This window comes from Podarcis gaigeae (genome assembly GCF_964106915.1).
Source record: "Podarcis gaigeae genome assembly, chromosome: 2".
NCBI lineage: Eukaryota > Metazoa > Chordata > Lepidosauria > Squamata > Lacertidae > Podarcis > Podarcis gaigeae.
Genome location: NC_139679.1, coordinates 84,143,509 through 84,162,334, shown reverse-complemented (window position 1 = coordinate 84,162,334; position 18,826 = coordinate 84,143,509). Strand labels below are relative to the sequence as shown.

The 18,826-nt window shown below is 39.6% G+C and overlaps 1 protein-coding gene across 1 annotated transcript in view; it reads left to right on the top strand.

Annotated features, from left to right (window-relative positions):
• The window catches only part of DNAH12 (dynein axonemal heavy chain 12), a 101,108-nt gene that overhangs the window by 21,144 nt on the left and 61,138 nt on the right, over positions 1–18,826 (top strand). Inside the window, exons 10-26 of the mRNA XM_083727093.1 lie at positions 1,196–1,352; positions 1,450–1,541; positions 3,257–3,435; positions 5,384–5,519; positions 6,527–6,652; positions 6,891–7,025; positions 8,256–8,449; positions 8,713–8,956; positions 9,375–9,560; positions 10,120–10,320; positions 11,129–11,323; positions 12,082–12,203; positions 12,324–12,606; positions 14,028–14,147; positions 15,058–15,214; positions 15,922–16,094; positions 16,905–17,057. Coding sequence (XP_083583219.1) covers positions 1,196–1,352; positions 1,450–1,541; positions 3,257–3,435; positions 5,384–5,519; positions 6,527–6,652; positions 6,891–7,025; positions 8,256–8,449; positions 8,713–8,956; positions 9,375–9,560; positions 10,120–10,320; positions 11,129–11,323; positions 12,082–12,203; positions 12,324–12,606; positions 14,028–14,147; positions 15,058–15,214; positions 15,922–16,094; positions 16,905–17,057 — 2,853 coding nt within the window. The remainder of the gene's footprint in view (positions 1–1,195; positions 1,353–1,449; positions 1,542–3,256; positions 3,436–5,383; positions 5,520–6,526; positions 6,653–6,890; positions 7,026–8,255; positions 8,450–8,712; positions 8,957–9,374; positions 9,561–10,119; positions 10,321–11,128; positions 11,324–12,081; positions 12,204–12,323; positions 12,607–14,027; positions 14,148–15,057; positions 15,215–15,921; positions 16,095–16,904; positions 17,058–18,826) is intronic.

The window sequence follows — 18,826 nt, the reverse complement described above, 5'->3', positions numbered from 1 at the left end:
TATTTCTGGGTTTACGGCGTTCGAAAACCGAAATGTTCGTCAATGGAGGCGTTCGAAAACTGAGGTACCACTATACATCCACAGTCACTGTGGGGTGTAGAGCCTCATTAACACATTTTTGGGGTTGGTGACATTCTGATGGGTGTCCTGAGTCCCAACTTCTGTTTGCTGCTTATCTCAGCATGACTAAAACATTTTGTTTCTGGCAGACCACATGTGCTGAAAACACACCCATATTTCAGCAACCTGATTTGAAGAAACTATTCTCTCTGGAGAAAACTGTAAACACATTGTGCTTAAAAAAAATGGCAGTCATGTACATGACCTCATTATTAGTATTGCATTATGGCTGTGGTTTATTCGGGGGGTGGGAGAATGTGTGATTGTGCTGGTAGTGGTAAGGGCTATTCCTATGGGGTGTTCCTAATTCTTTGGGGCGTTGTCATCCATCTCACTCCAAACTACAGACTGATATCACTCTGGTTCAAGACCTCAGTATTAAAATTTTAAAAACAAACAAATGGAAATTGATATTCTCCCCTTCTCCCAGAATACAGGCTTCCATTTTGCCTAATGAGAGATATCTATTCTTGTGCTGTTGTGCATTTTTAAAGGGGGAAATGTGCCTATACACAGATGCAGAAATACCTGCACGAATATCAGAATGGAAAAGGGTAGTGGAGGGTGCGGTAGGAGCAGTTGAGGGTACGGACAAAATAATAGAGCCCAGACACATTCTGTGAAGCTGCACCCATTGGGCACGAAATGTCTGATTAGCAGCAAATATCCAAACGGAACGTGTGGGATGTAACATGTTAATCAAGCACACATAACAGAACCTGAACAGCCCATTTGTACTATAAAGCTTCCATTTTGAAAGTACCCAAAGTGTGATGGCAGAATCTGTAGATGAAGCAAAATAGCTGAACAGTCAGATCCGAAACAAATTGCAAAGAGGCTTAGAGAACAATTTCATTTAAAAAAATCAGTGTGCAGCATGTTTACTCACAAGTAATTCTAAGTGCATATTAAATTAATGTTGATCACTGTAAGGTGATATAAAACACTTCTAAAAGTTAAGTTATTCTTTTGGATGTGTTTTAAGGAATCATTGACAAGTTTATTTATTATTGCTTGTAATCATTATGAAATCGCAATTTAAAGGCCATAAAGAACTCTTGCGTGTTTTGAACAGAATGTCCAGGCAGTACATTCCTGGCTAGCCGGTGGGACCACAGTTGCAACTATTGATACGGAACTTCCTGAGCATGTTATATCATGGGCAAACGCTGTACTGAGGGAAGCAATTAATGAAAACTTGAAAGGGCCAAAAGCACAGTTGGATTATTATTGTAAGTAATTTTAAGTGGAGCTTTGCAATATAGTGGTCTCAAAATAACCTTGCAAAATAATAGTTAACAAACTTTTATTGTGATTGTTGCTTTGCAGTAGACAAATATGGCTGGCTAGTAGATGGGACTGCAGATGATCGAATAAGAGAGTTTGTAACTGAGGAGCATAGTTTTGATGAATATACAGAGGTAATTTTCCTATATAATTACAGGTAAATCCAGCTTGCAAAGCTGTAGTTAAGTATGTTTTGTGTCTGGATTTTGCAGTCTTATGCCCACTGCACCCCCTTTTAGACAGCCACATGTGTGTGACTTCAGTTGTGAAGCACATAAGTAACATTTCTCTTCTCCCCCACTCTCTTTCTCATGCTTTACAACTGTTTATATATTTTGATATGTTAGATCAACCCCCCCCATGTTTTCCACCCCTGATTTAAAAAAACCTATTCTTTTTCTATGTCATTTAAATCATGACATCGTCTGTAGGAATAAAATGGTGTTTGTTTCTTCTGCCCTAGGGCTGAACACATTTACATAGGAAGAAGTATAATTTTGTTGCAACAATATTTTTTTTAAAAAGGAAAAATAATTAAATTAACCCCCATAATCATGTACATGTCTGTCCACTGCTTCCTGCCTGTAATAATAATAATAATAATAATAATAATAATAATAATAATAATAATTTATTATTTATACCCCACCCATCTGGCTTGGTTTCCCCAGCCACTCTGGGTGGCTTCCAACAGAATATTAAAATACAATAGTCCATCAAACATTAAAAGCTTCCCTAAACAGGGCTGCCTTCAGATGTCTTCTAAAAGTCTGGTAGTTGTTTTTCTCTTTGACATCTGGTGGGAGGGCGTTCCACAGGGCGGGTGCCACTACCAAGAAGGCCCTCTGCTTGGTTCCCTGTAACTTGGCTTCTTGCAGCGAGGGAACCACCAGAAGGCCCTCGGCACTGGACCTCAGTGTCTGGGCAGAATGATGGGGGTGGAGATGCTCTTTCAGGTATACTGGACCGAGGCCGTTTAGGGCTTTAAAGGTCAGCACCAACACTTTGAATTGTGCTTGGAAACGTAGTTTTAAAAGAGAAGAAAGAAGGCTGAGGTGACCAGCACCAACCCCGCTTCCATTAACTCTGACATAATCATACTGGCCCGGGTGCTGATGCCAGGCCTGTTTGTTGGTGCCTCCCATAGTCTGACCCCCTCTTGGTGGTTATTAAGGAGCAGGCCGGACTTTAGCCCCAAGCTCCCAGCAGCACAGCTGGCAGCTTGTGTCCTGCAAGAATAGATAAAATGTATTTGCTGCTATTGGAACGCCCCTCATCTCCTGCTCTCCAAGTCTAATTCAGTTGTACTGAATTAAAAGGCAGCGGAAGTTCTGAAGCTCCACATTCTGTCCTATCTGTAGCAAGAGAGATGAGACATTCTGGCAGCAGAGCACTGTGTGTATGTGAGTAGACAAAGGGAAGACGATAGGAGGCCAGAAAGAAGACTGCAGCAATCCTTACAACCACTTCATTTTATTAAGGGCAATCCTCCAGGGATTTCTTGGTTGGATAGAGCAGCGGATGTGACTCTTACTTTTGTACGGTGTGCTGCATTCCAGTCATAGAGAAGCCTACACACACAAATCCCTCCAGGCAAGCACGAATCATTATCACAATTCAAGGATCCATGCCAGCCAGGCAAATTACTAAAGGAGGGTGTGAAGTAGGGCCAGTAAGAAATGTTGCCTTGGCAGAGTCCTGAGAGCTGGATAGAGAGGTCTCAAGGGTCACATTTGGCCTCCATGCCTGAGGTTTCCCACCCCTGGTATATAGGATTGTGGTCCTATTAAAAAACGTACGTGTTTTAAAGACTGGAGTTTAAATTAACAAATGTAATGTTCTTTTGAAGTTTATAGATGACTTTTTCAGTCTTGCAAAGGAAATAATGAGCTTGCCAATGATTGCTCATTTCCCTATGGTACGATTAGACTGTGAAGATTTGAAGCAAGGTTTGAGCGACAAGGCAAAGAGCTTTGCAAATAAATTATTGTACGTAATAGCAGAAAATCACAAATCAGAAAATAAAATGTAAGTAAATCTTGTTATTAATCATCTTTCACTTAAAATAGTTTTTATCATATGCATAACATTGCTAATTCCACCCCACCCCGCTTTGTGTATTATTTTCTAGAATAACCCTTGTAATTCACTATTGCTGCACACTGTGATCCTGGCCTTAAGTTCTGCTGTATGATGTCTGCATAGTACAGTGGTGACTGAAGGCAGGCAGGTGGGTCAGAAGGCAGGCTGGTCAACAGCAACTACTGTTGAAGAACCAGCTATTGGGCCAGAACCAATGACAGGCAGAACCAATGAGTTCTGCCAGAAGTGAGCCCGCAGTAAATCACACGGAGTAGGTTCAGTTAACTCTTGATTAGGAAAGTACTCTGTTGCTAGGTCTAATGAGCACAGTGACTCTCTTCAGTAGGTCTTGCAGAGACTAAAGGTCCCTGCCTTCCTACAGCTGCCCAGGTCTCCTCCTCTCCACGGTTTCTCCCAAGCAATCTGAGACTATACCAGTGTGCCTGCCTTTGGTCCTCCTGCTTCATGCTTCTGGGAGTCCAGGGGGGAGGGGGAACTTGTCACAACAGAAGGGGGAGATCCCTGCGATTCTTCATCAGCCCGACTTATCTCTGCCTCTTAGTCTCCATCCTCTCTTGCTTCCCCTTCCCCTTCCCTTTCCCCTTCTGGAATTCTTCCTGCCACAGACCCTTCCTCCTCACTAAATCCTGTTACCTCTTCAGCTTCTGACACATCCTCCCAATCTTCTTGCTCTTCTCCCTCTGACTACTTATCATTGTCCCACCACCAATCCCAGGGCTCCAAGCCTTCTTGGGGATTCCCAATTCTAGTTTTGCCTCCATCCTTCTCCTTGGTGAGTTCTACAGTTACAACACTAAGACCAAGGAGGAGAACTGGTCTAGATGTAAGTAAGAAGGCAGATGGGGAGGAAAGGCTGGATGAAGGAAGACTGAAGTTGCTGGATAGGGCAATGCCCCTTCTGTTCTAGGAGACCAGCCTCCACTGGTACAGTATAGAATTGGGTGCTTGACTCCCAGTGCTCATATCTTTTTTCCAGCATGAATAACTACCCTTGCCACTGCAGTGAAGTGTTAGCAGCTGCTGGAATGACAGTGCCAGTTCTCAGTTAAACTACTGATTCTGCTTCTAATTGATATCTTAGTGTTTCTTATTTAACTGTGGCTCTCTTATATTTTCACATTACTAGCATTCTTGGTTTTGTATTTAGCATATGTTTAACTATCTTATGTCATATTAAATGCTGGTGATTATAATACTGCTAAGCATTTAGACCGTAATTTTACAAATAATAATTTGTGCTTTCATATATTGTGAGCCACCTTGGAAGGCTTATTCCTGGAAGATGGCATCGCTGAAAATAAGTAAATCTGTAAATAAATAAAATTCTATAAGCAAAACAGCAACAACTAAGTTTTAAATGGTGCAAATGACTATGCAAATAGCTGGGGAAAGTTTGTGAAGGGAGGTAGGTCTACTTGACCTAAGGTGGGTAGCCCTGTGCCTTGGAAGATGGTGGAGAAATGTGCCATACAATGTGTCAGTGAGATTGACTATTGAAGGCCATTGAAATGCAAGTTGAAGGCCATTGAAATGTCAAAGCTGCCTTCCATAGTGGTAGGTGGATGAACTGCTTTGAGTGGTGATACATTGCTTCCAAATGAGTTATTTTCACAGCTTATGGATTCTGTATTCTGTCTTGAAGCTTGAGCACTAGGTAGCAGTCATAGCCATGTATGTTTCCCCCCATCTTCAAAGCTGCATTTACAGATACACTTACCTGGGAGTAAGCTCTGTTGAATTCAGTAGAGCTTCCTTAAATGCAATTACTCCCCCCCCCCATTGGATAAATTAAATAATAATGTTTATGGTTCAATGAAAAATCAAATTATGTCTCTTAAACTTCGGCATATATCAACATAATATTTTCTTTTAGGATATGCAAGGAATTTGAGACCATCAAAGTACGTGCATTAAAACCTCCCGAGACAACAGAAGAAATGATGGAAAGCATAGTATATATAGACAAGGCTAAAACCGTAGGAATCCACAGTTTATATGAAAGGATCAAGGTAAGGTATCATATACATTTAGGGTTGGGTTGTTGTTTTTTAAAACTAAATGCACAATGATAGGTGGGGTGTTGATTTAAAGCCATTTAACTTCAACTGGCTTTTCATTTTGTGTGGTTCCTTCTGCCTTTTGTCACTATGTGTACGGTAAGCGCCAGCATAGTAGAACCCAAGAAGTTTTACTCACCAAGTAAACCTGCTCAGGCTGTACAGCTGCAACCCTATCCAACCTGTGGGATGGGTACATAAAATCCTCAAGGAAATTACTGAACCATTTTGGTTTGGCTTCTTTCCCCAACCTGGCCACAACTCCTAGTGACTTTGGATGGCTGAGCAAAGGAAAAACAAATCTGCTGGACTTAACATTAGGGGGACACACACACACACACACACACACACACACACTTATGGGATAAGAGAGAAGGGAAAACAAACAATTGAAAGTTCTACATGCACTAAAAGGGGAGGGGCTCTTTCCTTAAGACATCTTGGGGTGGGGAGATGGAACACAAGTATGTACAGAAATCCCAACTATGCTGGGTTCTTGGGAAGGAAGGGAGAAAAGGAAGATCCCACCAGTCTTTCTCAACTGAACTCTGAAGCATCCCTTTCATTGTCTCAGTAAAGAGAGAACAACCCCCATCCATTCATCCAGGAGCAGCGTAAAGACTGCATTGCCTCACTGCATCCAGTTAGGAAGCTGCATTATCCCACTGGGTTCAGCTTGCCTTTTGAATCTCTCCCCTTTAAATATGTGGGCTCTTCTGGGGCAGCAGCAGCAGCAGCTCCTATTTGCCGACCCATTGTATTTAGTTGCTGTTCTGGAGGGGAAGGTGGGCAGTGGGCCTAAGAGCAACTCAGACTGTCTGGTGGGCTATAAGCTACTTGTGGGCCTCCTAGCATGAGGCCTCCTTTGAGGAAAGATAACTTTCGGACAGGCTGCAAGAAATGGTGGCTCCTGTTAATTTAAAAATAGATATAAACTATTTAACTATTTACTTTTCTAGGAAAGTCAACGGCGAATGAACTACCTCCTAGATGTTTTTACCTTTGACCCAGAAGGCTTGTCATTGAATGCCACTGTCCTACTATGGCCTCAGAATATTAATCCCATCTTTGATGAAAATGATGAAGTAAATATTTGCATTTTTATATCAGATACTACACTATGTGAAAAAAGCAATGCTTAGACTGCAGGGTTGGAAATACTGGTACTCTTGAGAGCTGATTTTGAAGCCTTCTGTGAGTCATGCCTAACATTAGAGGACAACTGAAGTTGGTCTGATATCGTGTAGTGTAGTGACTTTAGATAATGTTCACAAATCTTGATCCTCATGGATACCTGCCACTAACTACTTCTCTGTCTTATAGCTTATTGAAAGGTCTAAACGTAAAGGTGAAAGTGACTTATTGGCCAAACGTGAGAAACTGATACTGGAAATAGATAGGCAAACTCGTCGTATGCATGAGTTTACAGAATACCAGGATTTGGATCGCATGCAACAGGTCTGTGGCACATGGTGTAAAGGGGATTTTTTACTTTGCATAAGGAATACACATTCTTTGTGTGTAACGATGAAGCTTTATCTATGTGCTATAGTGCTAATTAAATTTAGCACTTTGCTATTGAACATCATGATGGAATTTCGTTGTTTGGATCGGGATCACAAAGCTTTTTAGGCCCAAACCAGGAAAACTGTTGTACACCCTGCAACCATGCACACATGACAACTGCATAAACAACATTAATCATAACCACACACTCACACTTTCACCAACAGCAATTAGTCTTGAAAAGAAGTGTTATTGACTTTTTTCACGCCTAATGTGTGGGGAGGGATCTTCCAAGAGAGTGCATCTATGGAGTCAGCCTCCCCGACCCTGTACTGCAATCTCCGTAAAGATCACTCCTCCACACAACAATTAGGCTTGAAAATAGCCCTTATTGGAGCCAATATTTGCAGCAGGGAAGGGGTGAGTTATTGAACCTTACCCAGCACAAAATCCAACAAAATCCATCCATAAGAATCCAACAGCAGCTCATACAGTGGTTCACTAGTACACTTCCAAATTCCACACTGAAGCTCCATTGAATGGTAAAGGCAATGTAAAGGGCCCCTGGACTGTTAAGTTTAGTCACATTTGACTGTGAGATGCGGCGCTCACCTCTGTTTTCAAGATAAGGGACTCAACGTCTTTACCAAAGAATGTTAACTGGCATGGGCGGAGGCATAAGGGCTAGTATATTTTCTCCTTGCAGGCACTCACTAGTCATCTTCCTGTATGATATTGAAGTAGCAGTTACCTTTCCTCTACTTGCATCCTGCACCTTATAGAAAGGGCATTTGGTCCCATTCTACTATTCCATGGTACTCAGCAGCAGAAGCTGGTAGTCCACCATCAAACCACTCATCTCACAAGCAACAGCTGTCAGTCTCTCAAAGCCTCTTGAAAAGATTATTGCATTAAACTAGGGGAATTCACTATTCACGTTTATTTAGAAGTAAGTGCTACTGAGTTCAGTAGGGCTTACTCCCAAGTACATGCCTAACTGAAGGCTAGTGCAGTTGGATTTGTCTGTTGCACAACATTAAAACTCTCCCATTTGCTAGCACAAGAGACTTGCACTCATAGGTGAGAAGATTGGATACAGCCTGTTGTCTTGTAATGTTAAGGACTACTACATTATTAAGTGAATTGCCCAGTATTTCTCAAGAGAGATAAATCTGTTTCCAGTATGTGACCGACATGAGAACAATGCAGAAACGCCTTCAAGATGCTGACGAAACTGTTGCCTTCATTAACAAGGAAGAAAAGCTTTTTAATTGGGAGCAGACTGAATACCCAGAGTTGGAGACCTTAAAAGTTAACATTGAGCCCTACCAAAAACTTTTTGCTTTTATATTGAAATGGCAGCGGACTGAAAAAAGGTAATTATATGTACAGAAAGTGAGTGAAATTTCAAGGGTGCTTTTATTTGTCATAGAAAAATGTGTGACCAAGTTTCTTTTTTAAAATTAAATTCTTCTTTGTTTTAAGTAAGTCTGTTTGTCCAGAAGTATGCATTCCTGGCTAATGTAACAAGGCTGTAATTCTTGATGTCTTATGGTTTATATTTTACTTCACCATGTTATGTGATGGGTTTCTTTTTATGACCCATGATGCATTAAAAATGTTGTTTTTCTTTTGCTAGATGGATGGATGGTGCTTTTTTAGATCTCAATGGTGAAAGTATGGAAACAGAGGTAGATGAGTTTTTTCGAGAAATTTATAAGACAGTAAGGTTCTTTCAACAAAAGCTAAAGAAAGCTGAACTAGAGAGAAAAAAGTCACTGCAGCGGAGAGCAGTAGTAGAAGAGAGAGTAGAGGAAGAAAAGAAGGACAGCCCAACTATTTCAATGTGTACTGCAGTAATGGAGCAAGTTAAAGATTTCAAGGTAACTGGAGATCTATAAAAATAAGATGGCCTTAACATGGAAAATGTTTTAGAGTCTGTTGTACAAATATTATTTGAGAACTTGAAAAAAATATGTGGCCTCTTCATGAAAGCTCACAATCCCCCACATCCATAACATTGAATAATAAGATACATTAGAAATTATTTGAAGATCTAAGCTACGTCCAAGGGATAGCTCTGTCGATAGAATATGAGATTCTTAATCTGAGGGTTGTGGGTTTGAGCTCCACATTGGGCAAAAGATTCCTGCATTGCAGGGGGTTGGACTAGATGATCCTTGTGGCCTCTTTCAACTTTCCAATTCTAGGATTAAAGATTTTAGATGAATAAAACATAATTTCCAAGTGATTTTAGTTACAACGGTGACAGTTGTTTTGCAATATTTTTTTCTCAACCAGGAAAATATCCCTTTGGTGACTATCCTTTGTAACCCAGGCATAAGGGCTCGTCACTGGAAACAGATGTCAGAAATTGTTGGCTATGATTTAACTCCAGATTCTGGAACTACCCTAAGAAAGGTTTTAAAGCAGAACTTGACCCCTTTCCTAGAGAAATTTGAAACTATAAGTATGGGAGCAAGCAAGGTAAGTACAAGCATAAGCTTTTCTGCCCCAGCACAGATGATGATTTATTATTTATTTAAAAGACTTCTATTCTGCTTCTTAGGACAGTTGCTTCAGAAAGTGATGTGCAGTCCATAAAACTGTCAAAATTGTTAATTTGACAATTGAGTTAATATAACTACCCAGCCTGGATAGCTCGGTTGGTTAGAGGATGGTGTTGATGATGTCAGGGTTGCATGTTCAGTCCCATAAGGGACAACTGCATATTCCTGCATTGCAGAGGCTTGGACTAGAAGATCCTCAGAGCCCCTTCCTGCTCTACAATTTTATGGTTCTAATATAAGATTTCATATATCTTTAAAAACCCATTACATTTGAACAATAAAACTATAGGACAGTAGCTTCATTATCTGATATCCCAATTTAAACACCAATTATAAGAAGGCCATTTAATGTCCATTCTAAAAAGATGTGTCTTCAAACAACGTTTGAAGGATATCAGATATGATGAAATTTCATACATAAGAATCTGTCTGAAATGAATAATAACAATAACACCATTTATTTCCCTATGATGTAGGAATTCTCATTGGAGAAAGCAATGCACACTATGATGGATACCTGGGATTCAATTTCCTTCCAAATAAGCTTATACCGTGAGACTGGTGTTAATATTCTGTGCGCAGTCGATGAAATTCAGACTATTCTGGATGACCAGATTATAAAAACCCAAACAATGAGGGGATCGCCGTTCATAAAGCCTTTTGAAAAACAAATGAAGGTATTTGTAAACTTTTATTTATACAGCTTATTTTTATTCACTTCCTTTGTAAAGTGTGTTTACATATACAGTACACTTTTGAGGCTCTTGAAGGAAGGTAACAATTTCTCTTGAGACTTTTAAAAAAACCTTAAATTCATAAATTTATTTTCAGATTTGTTTGTATCTCATCAGACCCCAAGAAGCTTACAATTCAATTATAATAAGTAAAATAGTGTGTCATTCATGTGTTTAAATCACTGCAACTGAAATATAACCCTACATCTAAACTTGTTGGGTTTGTTCAGATGAAACTGAAACTCTGGTAAGCATTAACCATGGTTCATGTCTGCCCTGATGTAAACATTAACCATTATTAAAACTAGCTGATGAAGTCTGGGAAAAAATTTTTTCCAGCAGGAAGAGAGTGGCCTTCTTCTCAGCCATGGTTAAGAGGTCAGAAGTAGCAGCTCAGATTGTCCCCAAAATTAAAGAATAAGGGACTTGTGAGTCAAATGTTTTGGCTCCTGAGCACTGCAAACTCGGAAGTGAGTGTTCCGGTTTGTAAACGTAATCCGTTCTAGAAGACCGTTTGAGTTCCGAAATGTTTGAAAACTAAAAACTCAATATGGAAGTCGTGCGTTCAAAAACCAAAGCATTTATTTCCGGGTTTATGGCGTTCGAAAACTGAAATAGTCAACGGAGACGTTCGAAAACCAAGGTACCACTGTATATATATCAGTTGTTTTATTTTCATGCCTTTTATTTTTGTCTTTTGCTTTACATGCCATGGATGTCTTACGCAAATAACTATACTGTGTTTTTTAAGGAATGGGAAGATCGCTTGATTAGGATTCAAGAGACTATCGATGAGTGGTTGAAAGTACAGGCTCAGTGGCTTTACTTAGAACCAATATTTTCTTCAGAGGACATCATGCAACAGATGCCAGAGGAGGGACGTCAGTTCCAGACGGTGGATAGATACTGGAAAGACATTATGAAATACTGTGCCAAAGACCCCAAGGTGAAGTAGTAATGATGAGCCTGTAGTTAGCAGGTGAAACAAACCACAAGTTCTTAAACTATGCACAAGAACATTTCAGGTTCTTCTTCTTTCTTTTCATAGCCATTGTGCCCACCACAAAGGTCGTATCTGCCAGAGAATACAAAATAGCAGTCAGAATTAAAATCAAGGCAGTCCCTGTTAGCACACAGAAGATCTTACACATACCCTCAAACAGAACTTTTTTCAGGGGCAACTTGCTGGAACTTACTTCCGGCACCTCAGGAGGGGGCCATTGGGAGGCATTCATGGTGAGTTCCTGCACCTCTTTTTCTAGAAAAATAGCACTGTCCTCAAGGCTCTCTGTATCCCAACCATATTTACGAGTTCAAAGAAAATGTAGACTGTAACTAAAAACTTCAGTATACTTGAGACTAATAATTAGATTTTAAAAATTGACAAAAGTTGTGGGTGAGTTAGTGGGTCCATCTACAAACGGGCAGAGATCAGGTGGGCAAATACAATCAGTACTCACTGTCTTCATTTCTCCCCAATCTGCAGTATATTGGGGGTCTTCCCCACCCAGTTCACATTCTGCACCCAGTGAAATTAATGGTGTGGGCTGCAGCAAAAAGGCAACAGCACTGCAGGCAATGGATGCAGGGTGGAACAGAAAACAATGTCTTTTTATATGACCAATAGATTGATATTTTGTTTGTATTACAATTTTATTCTCCACTGTAGTTGGTGTGCTTATTAAATACCCTGTTGTTTTTTAGGTTCTTGCTGCTACTTCATTGACGGGCTTATTGGAAAAGCTTCAGAATTGTAATGAACTTCTGGACAAAATAATGAGAGGACTGAATGCATATCTTGAGAAAAAGCGTCTCTTTTTCCCTCGGTATGCTGCGTGTTGACTGTCATTAAGCTAGAATAAATATTTATTATTTTCAATTAGTATTTGATTCCAAACAAATACATGCAGTCATAGAAACTTAATGCATTTGTACTTTCTTTGCAGCTTTTTCTTCTTGTCTAATGATGAAATGTTGGAGATCCTGTCAGAGACTAAAGACCCTCTCAGAGTCCAGCCTCACTTGAAAAAGTGTTTTGAGGGCATTTCTAAACTGGAATTTCTTTCCAATCTGGACATTAAGTCAATGTTCAGCACTGAAGGTGAACGGGTGGAGTTTATTTCAACTATCTCAACTTCTGAAGCTCGAGGTGCTGTGGAGAAGTGGCTAATACAAGTGGAAGATATCATGCTGAAAAGTATACATGATGTCATTACAAGATCAAGAATGGTATGTTTTCCATTAAATATATAGAATCTGATCTTGCCAAACATGCATGCATTTCGTTTATTTGATTTCAGGCTAGTTCTGTTCTGTTTTTAGAATCCTATTCTTTTTTCTTCTTGCTATTTAAGCAAGTTAAAAACTGAAGTTACTAGAGGCAGAATTGCACACACACACAAAAATCATAATGGAACAATGAAGTCAATGAGAATTTTGTATCTGTGAGGACTTAGCTCTATATTGTTCCACTTACTGTCATCCAACATATAAAACTGGATTGTTATAACAACTAATACATCGAATTCTTTCTTAGTAAAATGTAAATGAGAACAAAAGGGGGGGTTTCTGATATACAGTCATACCTCATGTTGTTTCCACTTCAGGTTACGTGTTTTCGTGTTGCGTCCTGCGACAACCTGGAAGTACCAGAATGGGTTACTTCTGGGTTTCACTACTCACGCATGCGCAGAAGTGCTAAATTGTGTTGTGCACAGATGCTGCGCTTTAGTTTGTGTCAGTTCCATGTTACGGACGGGCCTCCAGAACAGATCCTGTCTGTAACACAAAGTTCCACTGTATTACGTTTATTTAAAGTGGGGGTGGGGAAGCTGTGGCCCTCTAGGTGTTGTTGGACTCATAACTGTCCCATCTGCCCAATTCAGTATGACCAATAGTCAGAAATGATGGGAGCTGTAGTCCGGCAACATCTGGGGAACTTTAATTTCTCCAGTGGACACTGCCCAGTCCTCCTCATGATACTGCTAGTGCCCCTGAGACACTCGCTTCAGATGAGTTCAATGAACCCTTCCCTATCACTGATCTAAAAGACTACCTAGATACAAATATTTTACAATACTGGGCACAATTACCTGTTTTTAATCTGTGGAAATCTGTGATGCGAACGCATTATAGAAGGAGGAGGGGGAGACTAGTGAATGACTTTTTTGCACTGGTTGATATGGAAGATGTTGGAGAGAGACCCAGACATAAACACTATACAGTGGTACCTCGGGTGACAGATCCTTCAGGTTACAGATGCTTCAGGTTACAGACTCCGCTAACCCAGAAATAGTACCTTGGGTTAAGAACTTTGCTTCAGGATGAGAACAGAAATCGCGTGGCGGCGGCAGCGGGAGACCCCATTAGCTAAAGTGGTACCTCAGGTTAAGAACAGTTTCAGGTTACAAACGGACCTCCAGAACGAATTAAGTTCTTAACCTGAGGTACCACTGTACTTTTTACAAGGGAGTGAGCACTGAGTGATTTCATAACAAATTGACTTCACCCACAGAGACACACTCCTCCTCCTGAGACTGATGGATGCCAACAACAACAACGATTTCATAATAGGTTGTATAAATGATTCAGCATAATAGTTTCAGTGCTTAGTAGTGATCCTGTTGGGTAATGTCTTTTACTTTTCCTAGGCATATCCAGAAACAGAAAGAAAAGATTGGGTGAGAGAATGGCCTGGTCAAGTAGTTATTTGTGTCTCACAAATGTTCTGGACAAGTGAAGTACACGAAGCCATAGCCAGTGGCCCAGAGGTATGGTGACTGCACAAAGCCTTTTGTTTCCTTTTAATGTTTCCTGGCTTTATTTTGGTACTTTGTTCAAACTGAGCCATATTTGATTTACCGTAGATGTTTATGGAATTGTCACCAGCCTCTTTGAATTAATAATGCTTGATATAATTTCATAAAATAAATATTTCATGTTAATTTTCCTCCTTTTCCCTTGAAGTAAAACTGAACACAACAATTAAAAATGAATCCTAATACTCAGGCAGGTAAAATACAACTAAATATTTGGAAGGACAGATAAATGTCAGATACTGAATGTGCACAAATGAGCTCTTGAAATGTTTCACCCTGTTTGTGGAGAAAATTTCCGGAGAAAAAAAGCCTGAGGATTTTTCACTGAAAATTGTCTTCTGAGGAATTTCAGCTCTAGTATATATGAGAAGCTGTTGTTCATTTTACCCTATGAACTCGCAATAGCATGAATACTTTTGTAATATTAAATACCAGCATCCCAATCCAGCAATTGTCTTTTTAGTACAGGAGCTTTAGACACACACACACATACCGGCTTCTTCTGCTTCCAAGAGCTGCACCTATTTTGGTGCAGAGACCATGTTCTTGCTCCTAGAAGAATATGTGCTGATCATTCATTCATTATATACTGCCCTTCATCAGAAGATTACAGGATGGTTTACAACATAAAAACACAAAATGCATAACATAATAGCAAAAGAACAGTAAATATGAATGGGAATGTGTTATGCAAGCCAGATCTACCTGACTGGGGCATCTATATTAAAAATTGGTATAGCAATCACTTATGAGCTTTTGAATAAATAAATCATGGGATAATAATATAGAGAGACCACTAACCTTCCTCTTGGTAGTTGTTTGTGGCAGATAGAATTCATCAAAATCCATTTTCATTCTGCAGGGCTTAAAGAATTATTACGCTAACCTTCAGTTTCAGTTAAATGATATTGTGGAGCTGGTAAGAGGGAAGTTGTCTAAACAAACAAGGACCACACTGGGTGCTTTGGTTACTATTGATGTGCACGCTAGAGATGTTGTCCTGGAAATGATTGAAAGTGGTATGTAGCCTAATAGCTTGTTCTTGTTTGTCATAGAATAAATTAGAATATTAATACATTGCCTGATATTTCTCTGTTGTTCCAGGAAATCATTGCTTTTTAAACTAATCTTCTCAATGTTAAAATATTGATTTTATTATTTTAAGACATACAGTGGCACCTCTGGTAAGAACTAGAGCTCTGTTCTTACCCCAAAACCATAATTAACCTGAGGCGCACTTTCACTAATGGGGCCTCCTGCTTGCCGCTGTGCCGTGAGCACACGACTTCCGCTTGCATCCCAGGGCAAAGTTTGCTACTGGGAACATCTACTTCTGGGTTAGCGGAGCTTATTACCCGAAGTGTTTGTAAAGAGGACGGTATGTAACACAAGGTTCCACTGTATACCCATTGCTTTAAGACGAATGCTTTTTTTTCTAAAAAAAAATTTTATGGGTACTCTCATTTTGACTCAAGAAAATCACCATTTTATAGTTCAAATCGGGGAAAATAAATACAGTAAATGGAAAAAAGTACAAAGATTCACAAAATGTTTAGGGGGTATACGTACCCCTGCGTACCCCCAGAAAAAAGCACTGTTTAAGATGAAAGAAAAATTGGAGCTGACACCTGCAACTTCAAAACATTTTGTTTCCCCTTCCTACTTCCTTTCCATGGTATGCTGAGGAGTAGAGCCTAAGACATTTCCCATGGTTGTATTATTTCAGGTGTGTTGCATGAAACAGATTTTCAATGGCTTGCTCAGTTACGGTATTACTGGGAGTATGAGAATGTCAGAGTGCGCATCATCAATTGCAATGTAAAATATGCATATGAATACCTTGGCAACTCTCCTCGGCTTGTCATCACTCCTCTTACAGACAGATGTTACCGCACTCTGGTATGCTTTTTAATATTAAATTGCTAATAAGAATTCTTACAAATCTGAATTAGCTACAATGAGGCATATTCTCCACCAATGTTTATGACTATAGCTTGTAGAAATTTTGTCTTGCTGAGGTTCTCAGAACTACTGTATTAAACACTCTGACAATAAGGGAAGCACTCTTGACTCCATTAAATTCAATGGACTAAAGCATTAATGTTCTATTTACTGGAGACATAGTTTAAAATTTAAAATTGATTCTGATTAGTTGTAAATAAAATTGTGAGACAAGGCAAATATGGATCCATTTGTTCTAGATTGCAGATCTCTTAATAATGCAGCAAAAAATGTCTTTTTAAATTGATCAGTGAATCGAAGAAAGTAACACCTGTGCTGTTGCAGGCTATTTCTTTATATTTTCTTCAACTTTTTCATAGTGCTAAAGTTGATGTTAGGAATGAAGAATGGAAATAGGAAAATGAACGGAGAAAAAGAGACAATTGATGTGTATGTTTGCATTAGAATTTGTGTGGGTGTATTTTCCCAAGCGGAACAACAGAAACCTGGGATAAATAGATGAATAAATAATTAGATGAATAAATAATTTAGGGTGAGAGAGAGCAAAAGCGAAAGAAAAGAAAAATTTGGTGGCAGTTGAGAATGCAGTGACAAAGTATGCAAGGCAATGTGTAAGAAAATAAGGGGGGGAGGATACATGTTTTCTACAATATTTCATCTCTGCCATATACAACTGGATGTAGGTTTTTTTGTATCCAAACATTGTGTGACTTCTGAAATATTTTCATGAACTTTTCTTACTCTTAGATTGGAGCATTTTATTTAAATCTTGGTGGTGCTCCAGAGGGCCCAGCAGGGACAGGTAAAACAGAGACCACCAAAGATTTGGCCAAAGCTCTTGCCGTGCAATGTGTTGTCTTCAACTGTTCTGATGGCCTTGATTACCTAGCCATGGGGAAGGTAAATTGAACCAATCTTTTATTGTTTGATTTCCAGTTTTTAAAGGTGGCACTGTTTTTCATTTTCAGTAGATGCTCATCTTTAACAAAAACATTTAAAAACAATAACACATACCTTGGTCACACAATCCAATTGTGCACAGAACTGTACAGTTAACCTCACAACTATCGGTTGAATCAAAGGCCATTGCGAGGGGAAAAGGGGCCCACTCTGAATCAGGTGCCCAGTAGACCCCAGAGGGCAGCCCCCACCATTTCATCCCTAGGGGTGAAAGGAGACCAGCAGTGCCTCCTGTTCACCAAGAGGCTGCTGTAATAATAATAATAATAATAATAATAATAATAATTATTATTATTATTATTATTATTATTATTATTATTTATATCCCGCCCATCTGGCTGGGCTTCTGCAGCCACTCTGGGCGGCTTCCAACAAAATATTAAAATACCGTAATACAGAGGGATGTGTGTCGAGGTGGTCATCTTGCCTCATGGGTTGGCCAGCCCAGGAAGGCCTTCTCTATTCCTGGAAGTTATAAATATCAACAACTACTAAGTATGTTGTCAAGGAGGGCATCCATCCTGATACTTTAGCTGCAGTCCTATGCAAACTTAACTTGGGAGTCTGAATAAACTTGCAGAGGATCTTTCTCTTTAAGTACAGTCGTACCTCGGCCCCCAAACACCTTGGGAGTCGAACGTTCTGGCTCCCGAATGATCGAAAACCAGAAGTGAGTGTTCAAGTTTTTGAATGTTCTTTTGGAAGCCAAACTTCCAGCGGGGCTTCTGTGGCTTCCAATTGGCTGCAGGAGCTTCCTGCAACCAATCAGAAGTTGCATTTTAGAAGTTGAACATTTCCGGAACGGATTCTGTTCAACTTTCAAGGTACAACTGTACTTCATCAATGCAATGTGCTTTTAAACTTTGAGGGGTCAGGATAGTTTGACAAGACAGAGGTTGCTAATGTGTCCAAACTAAACAAGTTCTGCAGGTCTTTTAAAAATTGCAATTGAAGCAGTATCCAGGAAGATAATTAATGCTGCTGCAATCAAAGAATACACATTTGATGTGATTCGCTTGGGTACTTGTTAAACAGATTCTAAGGCAAGTAATGTACTGCCAGCTTTGGAACTGATTTTAAAATGTTCTTGCAAAATTATTTTTAGTGTTTGAACAGCCCACAGCCACACATGAACTCATACAGCCCTTATAAGTTAAAGTACAGTTTCTCATAAGAGTGCTTTTGATCTGATTTAATTGGTTTCACTACTTCATCAGCTCTTATGGGGTTGGTTAAATAGCTGTAACTGGGAGTTAGGAAACATGAAGAGAACAGACTTCACTTCCATCACTGCCTCTCTGGTTTTTATGTACAGTGGTGCCTCGCAAGACAAAATTAATTCGTTCTGCGAGTTTTTTCGTCTAGCGAATTTTTCGTCTTGTGAAGCACGGATTCCCATAGGAATGCATTGAAAATCAATTAATGCGTTCCTATGGTCAAAAAAAGTCCAAACAAAGCCAAATTTGGTACAAAAAGAGTTTATTAAGTGCTCTTTAAAGTCACACATACTGTAAAGAGCATTTCAAAAATTGAAGGAACAATCATTTACGTTTCTAAACATGACAGAAAAGCATTTAAAAATCACCAAAGTGTACAGTACTGTACATACATTTTCTAAGACTCTGGGGGACAACTCGAAGAAAGTTCCTCTTCCACTCTTTGCTTCTTGCTGAAGAACCTGTCCATGGTCTGCTGCTTCATCCGCCTTT